The 9,048-nt window shown below is 43.2% G+C and overlaps 1 protein-coding gene across 3 annotated transcripts in view; it reads left to right on the forward strand.

The window, feature by feature from the left end:
• CD34 (CD34 molecule) overlaps window positions 1-9,048 on the forward strand; it is a 34,677-nt gene that overhangs the window by 22,128 nt on the left and 3,501 nt on the right. For 2 of the 3 annotated variants that reach the window (XM_021007823.2, XM_021007821.2), the window contains exons 5-6: window positions 6,999-7,155; window positions 7,406-7,458. In XM_021007823.2, coding sequence (XP_020863482.1) covers window positions 6,999-7,155; window positions 7,406-7,458 — 210 coding nt within the window. The remainder of the gene's footprint in view (window positions 1-6,998; window positions 7,156-7,405; window positions 7,459-9,048) is intronic. The other variant, XM_021007822.2, reaches the window with a different exon arrangement.

Below are 9,048 nucleotides of genomic sequence, written 5' to 3' on the forward strand. Positions count from 1 at the left end.
TGTCCCAGCCAGTTATATTTACCAGCCAGAAAGCCAGTTGTTGTATTTACCATCTCACCAATGGGGGCGGAGCGATTTGGGAAGATTTAGTAGAGGAGACAGTATTTAAATCAGGCCTTCAGTTGTATGTGACAGACACACATTTAGCATCTGTGTGTTGGGCACTGAGCTGCATCCTGGGAGTACAAAGATAAATGTCACATGGCTAATGATCAGTCTAAGATGGGGAGGAAGGAGGGTGAGGACAAGAACCCCAGTAATTCAGAACCAGTATTCCATGTGTAACCTCAGACAAGTCACTTAGTCTTACCGGGTCTCAAAAATGTTTTTGGCTTTGAATTTTCTTTTTTTAATTAAAATCTTATTTTATTTTCATCCCGCCTCCATTCCCTTGTTATTAAAAAAAAAAAAAAAGACAAACTCTTCTATACAGGCAATGTCCAAAAAACATATCTAGGTGGTATGCTGGATTAGAACACTGGAACAGGAGATCTGAGTTCAAATTCAGCCTCAGATGCTTATGAGTTGTGTCATCTTGGACAAAGCACTTAATCTCTTTCTGCTTTAGTTTCCTCAACTGTAAAATGAAGAAAATTATACTACCTACTAGTGTTGTTTTGAGTCAGTTGACAAGCATTTATTATATTCTTAATACGTGTCAGGCATTGTGCAAAGTGCTGGAAATACAAGCAGAAAGACAGTGGATACCCTCAAGAAGCTTATGTTCTAATGGAGGAAGACAACACATAAAAGGAATGGATTTTTTTCAGAACATAGTATATATACACACATGTGCATGTGTGTGTGTGTATATATGTGTGTGTGTGTGTGTATGTATATAATGGGTATCATTTCTTGCCTTCTCAATAGGTGAGGGGTGTGGTGGAGAGAAGGGAGAGAATATAGAATTAAAAATAAAAATAAAGTTTAAATTAAAAATAAAAAGGAATCTGGAAAAGAATTTGGCACATGGCCGCATTGTAGGGGGAGATAAAAGTATAATTATGATGAGGATAAAATGAGATAATATTTGTAAAGCTTCTTGCAAACCATAAAGCATTATGTAAATGCTAGCTATATTTTGTGATCTGCACTTTGAACTCATTACCTCTCTCACAGGAAGCCTGACTTTTAAAATTAGTTGGTTGGATTAGATGACATCTGAGATCCCTTGCTATCTAACTCCATGGTTTTATGATCCTGGACATTGTGATAGAAAGGAGAATGAAGGTAAATATAAAGAACGAGAAGACATTTAAAGAGAGGAGATAAATGTCAGGGAAGGCTTCCTGGAGGTGGTGGCATCTGACTTGAGTTTTGAAGAAAACGAGAGATGTCAGCAGCAAATGGAAGGCAGAGGAAAGAACACATATTTCAGATGTGGGAAATGACTCAAGTGCAGTCTGCGAGGTGAGAGGGTGAGAGGATGAGTTGGAGTGGCTCCAGTTTGTCTGAAATGTACCTGAAAGGGGAAAGGGAAGGGGCTAGTCTGGGTTAGCCTGCCCATTGGCCCCAGATCATGTAGAATTTGAATCAATAAGACCCTGCACGAAGGCTAGGTTGGAGAAGGGACAGACTGAATTCAGGAAGAAAGGTTAGGAAATTATTACAATAATCTGGATGGGGAGGGGTGAAGGCCTAGACTATGATGACTTCAGTGGGAATACAGAGGAGGGGCACCACCCCTGTATGGAAGCCCCTCTCTCTGAGGTTAACAGTGATCTCTTGACTGGTAAATGTAATGGTCTTTACTCAATCCTTCTTGACATCTCTTCAGCTTTTGAAGCTATTAACATCCTTCCTCCTCCTCCTCCTCCTGTCTTCTCCCTTAGCATCCTTGACACTCTGTACAGTCTTCTTTTGTTTTTGTTTTTTGGGGGGTTTTTTTGGCTAGGCAGTGGGGTTAAGTGACTTGCCCAGGGTCACACAGCTAGTAAGTGTCAAGTGTCTGAGGCCAGATTTGAACTCAGGCCCTCCTGACTCCAGGGCTGGCACTCTATCCACTACGCCACTTCACTGCCCCACTGGACAGCTTTCTGATTGTCTCTCCTGGTTCTCCTGCTACCTGTCTAACCATCTCATCCTCAGAATCATCTTCTGTTTCCTGCCTCGCCCCTTCCTACCTGTGGGAATGCCCTAAGGTTCTGTCCTAGGCACTCTTCTCTGTCCTGTAGAAAGCCTTTCCTGAACTCCTTACTTGCTAGTTCTTTCTGTCTTCCTCCTGAAATAATACAGGGTATCCCGAAAGTCTTAGTGCAGTTGCAGCCTCATTAAAGCTTCACTTTGAATTTTGTTTCAAGCCAATTTTATCCCCATTTTACAGATGAGGAAACTGAGGGGTTAAGTGATTTGCCCAGGATTACACAGCTACTAAATATCTGAGGCTAGATTTGATCTCAGGTCTTTCCTGACTCCAGGACTGGGTCTCTATCCCCTGAACTCCCTGGCTGAATTTCTTTACATCACAGATGCTTAAAGTAGGAGGGTGGGTAGGCACTTTTAAAAAAAAAATTTAAGCTCCAAACTGCACTAAGACTTTTGGGACACCCTGTATTATATTAACTTATTTGTATAAACATTGTATTCTTTGGTAGAATGAAAGTTCCTCGAAGGCTAGGACTGGTTTCCATATTGTTTTTGTATGTCCAGGACCTAGCACAATGTCTTCTACATTGGAGGAGCTCTATGTATTTGTTGAATTGAATTGTAGGTTGATATTATATTGTAAAGGTCTTTGAATGCCAGTTTGAGAAACGGGCCATTAAGAAGATTACCTTGATTAAATTTTATTTGTTTTCAAATGAATATGCTCCTCTTTCCCACCTCCTCCCACACCCTCCATTGAGAAAGCAAGAAAAATAAAACTCCTGTTGCAAACATGTATAGTCAAGCAAAATGGATTCTCTCATTGGCCATGTCCCCCCAAAACATATCTCGATATGCTCTGTGAGCCCATCACCCCCCTATCAGGAGTAGAGCAGCAGAGAATCCCCTCTGGCATTGGATTGATCATTGGGTTGATTAGAATTCCTAAGTGTTTCAAAGTTGTTTGTCTGGGTGGTCTTGTTACTATATAAATTATTCTAGGAAGATTATTCGAGCAGTGCTATAAGACATGAGTTAGAGAGCAGGGAAATTAGCGATTGCAAAAGTCCAGGTGAGAAATAATGAGAACCTGAACCAGGGTGCCTGGCACATAGTAGGCATTTAATAAATGTTTGTTGGCTGAATGACTCCTGCCAGCATTTCTTCCAGGGTGAATCTACCCTAGAGGTCGTTGGACATATGCCTGGTGACTTCTGTGGGCAACCTATGCTTTTTTGCATTTTTCATGAGGGGAGGCACCAGCAGTGGCTTAAACCATGCAGGCATCTACCTACCCCTCCCTCCTTAAGCCTCTGGAATGTAAAGGAATTCAGCCAGGGGGTGCAGTGGATAAAGCACCAGGCCTAGAGTCAGGAAGACCTGAGTTCAAATCTAGCCTCAGATATTTACTAGCTATGTATGATCCTGAGCAAGTCACTTAACCCCTGTTTGCCTCAGTTTCCTCATCTGTAAAATGGGGATAATAATTGCACCTACCTTCCAGGATTGTTGTGATGCTCAAACAAGATAATATTTGTCAAGTGCTTAGTAGTGTCTGGCACATAAGTAAGTACTATATAGATGTTAGCTGCTGCTATTGTTATTATCCTCTAGACCTGGATTAGGAGTCAGGTATCTTACTGTGTGACTTTTGTCACATCACCAACCTCTTGAAATTTAGTTTTTAGCTTTAAATCATGGAAGAACTGGCTGATCTTGGAGAAACCTTGCTAAAGATCTTTAAGAATGGGGGAATGAGAAGGAGAGAAGAGACCCACTTCTTGCATCTGCCCATGCAGGATGTGTTAAACAAGTGGTGTAGGGTATAGTGTGTAGAAGATAGAGTCAGAGGACCTGGGTTCAAATCCCATCTCTGGCCATCATGAGCAGTGTCACTTAGGGCAAGTCATCTGGGAGGCATTAGTTTGTTTATCTGAAGTTGAGGTGGGGGGTGGTTGGACTAGGTCCCCTCTAAAGGCTTCCTTCCGGCTCAAAATTTCCAAGCCTGTTCTGGCCAATGACAAACCCTCTTGCAGGTTCTTCCCAGGATGCTTTATAGAAGTTGGCAAGCCTTCCTCTTCTGGCATAATCCACCACTAGGTTGTTTTCCCTCAGCCTTCCCTGACACCCAATCGAAAGGAGAGAACACAGGCCGTGGCCGACCTTGACCTTGCTGTGTGCAGTAGCCAAGGCCTCTGGTGTTATGCAAAAGCAGTAGGAAAATACCCAGGCTTCAATTCCCAGCTGGGAGGAGCCCTTGGTGCCCAGCCCCCACCCCTCTCACTCTGTCCGTGAAGGAGGAGGAGCAACGGCAGCAGACGGGAAGCTTTCTTCTCCACCCCAGCTCCATCCCAACAGGAAAGTAGCCAGAGCTGCTTTGGCATTTCCTCCTCCCCCGACCGGACAGAGGAGAGAGCCCCGGTTGCAGTTCCTTTCCTGTGCAGAGGAGGCAAGGAGCTCGTGCTGGACACAGGCTTAGTTTAAATCAACCCCAGGAGGTGGAGGGAAAGGGGATGTGGATGTCTGCAGCTGCTGCCACCGCCAAAGCAACTCTGCCTTGTGATTACATATGTGTTAAGGATGGGTAGGTAGAAAGATAGATACGTGGATGGATAGATAAATAGATACAAGAAAGGATGGATACATACATACATATGTGGATGGATAGACAGATATGTGGATGGATAGATAACTAGATACATGGATGGATGGATACATACATGGATGGATAGACAGATATATGTGTATGGATAGATATAAATAGATACAAGGAGGGATGGATACATACATGAATGGATAGACAGAAAGATACATAGATGATGGATACATACATATACATGGAAGGATAGACAAGATAAATAGATACATGGATGAATACATATATGGATGAATGGATACATACATGGGTGGATAGATAGAAAGAGATGTGGATGGATAGATAAATAGATAAAAGGATAGATGGATAGATAGATAAGAAAGATAGATATGTGGAAGAATGGACAAATGGATGGATGGATACATATATACCTACATGGATGGATAGATAAATAGATACATGGATGGGTAGATAGATAAATAGATATGTGGTTGGATAGGTAAATGGATGGATGGTTAGATACATACATAGATACATGGGTGGATAGATGCAGATGTGGATGGATGGATAGAGCATTTATGAAGCACTTACTATGGCACTGTGCTACGCACTGGGAACATTTATATATAAACATATATACATAAGTGTGTGTGTATATATATATATTTTTATATATATATATTTTATATATATATGTATTTTATATATATATATATATATATATATATATATACACACACACACACATACATACATACATAGATACATACACACACATATACATAGACACACAGAAAGATAGTTCCTGCCTTCAAGGAACTTACATTCTAATGGAGAAAACCCACACATAGGTCACTTCACAGTGGAAGTATGAGGTGAAGCCATTAGGCCATGGGGGCAAAGTGGAAAAGCAGTGGGGATGGTTCATGAGCTGAGTGGGGTCTGATGTGAGCATAGCTAACATGGAGGGGTACTTCCTCAAATGGTGGTTCTTGGACAGTCAACGGCCAGTTCTTCACCCAGACCCATTTCCCTAGTAATACCAGAGAGGGAACCTTATTGGAAGAGCAACCCAAGAGGTAGGATGTCCCAGCAACAGTTAGGGCACTGGACTTGGCGTCAAGGAAGGCCTGGCTTCAAATCCTCCCTCCGATGTTTGTTACCTGTGTGATCTTGGGCATGTCACTTAAATTACTGCACCTCGGTTTCCTTTTCTGTAAAATAGGATTTGACCATAGAGAACCCTTTCAGTTCTAGATCTATGATTCCTTCTTGCTCTGCTTCTCTGTTTCTATCTGTAGCTATTTTCTCTCGGTAGATTATAATCTCCTTGAGGGCAGGAACTGTCACAATTTCTGCCTTTGTTTCCTCAGTGCTGAGTACAGTGTCCAGGCATAAGGAGCCTCTCAAAAATACTGTTGAATAGTTGAGTCCTCTTTCTTCTCCCTGGTACCCTATGTCCTTTGTCCCCAACCTTGCAATTACTGCAATGTTACAGTAAATTATTTCTTTTTGGAAAGTGCTGTGTATTAAGGTGCTAGAGGAATATGACAGTGTATTGAGAGTGCCAAGACATCACAACAGCGTTAAGGTCCCTTACCTGTGCACATGGGTGAGCTCCTGAGGACAGGGTTTCATTGTTGTCCATTGCCACCCTTGCTGACCTTCTGGTGGCAAGGTTCTGGTGTCTGGTAACTCGACACCTCACCCCAGAACACAAAGTCATTGGACTGCGTTTTCTCATCTGTGAGTCACAGCCCTTCTCACGACCTGGAAGTTTAGTACAGAGACTCATTTCCCTTTGTAGAAAGGATAATATTGTGGCTTTAACTGAAGTGGGTGCTTGAGAATAGGGGTGCAGCTTATGTGGGATGCTAATGTTGTGCACTGAATTAGGCTAATTCCTGGATCCTGCTCCCAGCATACACACACACACACACACACACACACACACACACACACATGCATCATATAAACTGTTTTTCTTATGCTTTGCCAGGAGGACATCAAAAATGTTTTATGAGTGCATTGTTTTTATAAATAGTCACTTTTTGATCACCTCCCTCAAATAGTTCATCCAGAACAACCAATACAGTGACCTTGTCTGATAATATGTTACCTTCTGCCCCCATAGACACACACACACACACACACACACACACACACACACACACACTCGCTACCCAGAAGAGGGAGGCATGTTTTGTTATTTCTTTTTAGTGACCAACATTTTGGTCATTGTCATTACTTTTAGTCTGACTTCCTTCAAGTGTTCTTTTTAGTTATTCTATTGTCCTCATGATGTCTTGTGGTCCAGGAGGATTTTAAAAAGGCCCAGGGAGACAACTTAACTAAGGTGGTTTGTGAGCCTAAGGTGTCTGAGGCAGAAGCTGGGACCCAGGACTGCTCCCTAATCCTGGCTCAATCTGAAGTAAATCCGAGCTGCCTCTTCTTGGTTCTGGATTCAAAAGGTGGTGAGTGCTGGGCCTGTTTGGGGCTCAAACAGTTGGGAGGTGTGGGAGACAAGGGATGGCCCTGGGAGTGGGCATTGGACCACATAGCTTCCCAGTGCTTATGAAAGGGGCTCTCTTTGTCTGCGCCAGTGAGGCCAGAGAGCTTGGGACTTGAAACTCTTCTGAAACGAAATAGTAGGGCCGGGGAAGCGTGGAACAGGGTAAGCCGGGCCAGGTTCCCCAATGCACTAACTTGTGTTCCTAATTCCAGACATTACTCACATGCTCGAAGTCATGAATAAGCACAAGTCTAACCTGGAAAAGGTAAGGCCTTTGAGGTGATCTTTGAGTCCTGGGGCTCAGGCTATTGTTGGTTGAAGCAAATGGCTTCTCCAGACCCTTCTCCCCACTTTCCCCTGCCCTTTCCCCAGTCAGGGAAACCCTAATTATTTTCACCAAAGGTCCTAGTACCCCTCTGAATCTGAGCCAAACCCCAGCTACCCTGCTAAGGGAGGAATTAGAGGCTGCCACTGAGAGGTGGCATCTGGAGGAGAAAGCCCAGAAGCCATAAGCAAGTCTAAAAATAATAATAAAACTTACATTTTTATGTGTTCATAAAGTCCTTTGACATCCATTCTCCAGTGGAGTAAATTAATTGTGGAGGTGATAGTTGAGAGCCAGAAGGAATCTCAGAGCTCTGGTAGGCCAACCCGGGTCCTCATTTTAACAGGTGAGTTAAATGAGTCCCAGAGAAGTGAATTAGCTTACCTAAGGACACCACAAGGCACAGCTAGGTGCTGCAGTGGATTGAATGCCAGGCCTGGAGTCAGAAAGACTCATCTTTGTGAGTTCAAATCTGGCCTCAGACACTTACTGGCTGTGTGACCCTGGGCAAGTCACTTAACCTTGTTTGCTTGTTTCCTCATCTGTAAAATGAGCTTGAGAAGGAAATGGCAAACCACTCCAGTAGCTCTTGCCAAGAAAAATCCCACAGCGGGTCATGAAGAGTCAGACATGATTGGCGATGACTGAACAATAACAAAAAGGGCACATATCTGTAAGCTGTTAAGAGCTGGGTTAGCCTAGTTCCTCTGGAGGCAGTGGAAAGAGCCCTAGCTCCCGAATCATAGGACCAAGGTTCAAATCTTACCTCTTGACTTCTTATTGGGGGGGAGGGGAGAGAGAGAGATAATTTGGAACTGAAAATAAATTTTAAACGTTTTTTAAAAACAAATCTTCTGGGGCAGCTAGGTAGTGTAGTGGATAGAACTCCAGCCTGGGAGTCAGGAGGACCTCAATTCAAATTTGACCTCAGACACTTAACACTTACTAGCTGTGTGACCCTGGGCAACTCACTTAACCTCCACTGCCTCACCAGAAAGCCAAAAAAAAAACCCAACCTAAAAACAAAAAACACATCTTCCCTCTGATGCTTGCCTTGTGGGGTAACTAAAAGCAAAGTCACTTAACTTTACTGAGCCTCAGTTTTTTTTATGTAAAAAATGAGGAGTCCGGACTCTGCCATCCTTCCCAGGCTACTATAATCTAAATTCAGTGTTCTTTTCCCTATGCTGGGCTAGAAGGTATATACAGTATTTTTTTCTGGCCTGGGACCTGTCATTTCACTGGGTAGAGAACTATCGAGGAAACAGTCTACCAGCATAGATAGGTCAGTCAGTCAGGAGACATTGAGAAGTGAGCGTTGTGTGCCACGCACCGTGCCTAGGAACCAAGGACACATGAAAGGCAAAAGCCCCTTCCCTTAAAGGGCTCACATGTGATTATGGGAGACAGCACGCTAGCAGCCATGTAGATTCAAGATCTATATGTACTATGTAAATCAAAGATAACATCAGAGGGCTCTGGCAGAGTTCTAACATTTGTGTTCTAGAAGAGTTGTCTGGGGGCACTGGA

The sequence above is a fragment of the Phascolarctos cinereus genome, unplaced genomic scaffold (assembly GCF_003287225.1).
Source record: "Phascolarctos cinereus isolate Bilbo 61053 unplaced genomic scaffold, phaCin_HiC Scaffold_5;HRSCAF=322, whole genome shotgun sequence".
Taxonomy (NCBI): domain Eukaryota; kingdom Metazoa; phylum Chordata; class Mammalia; order Diprotodontia; family Phascolarctidae; genus Phascolarctos; species Phascolarctos cinereus.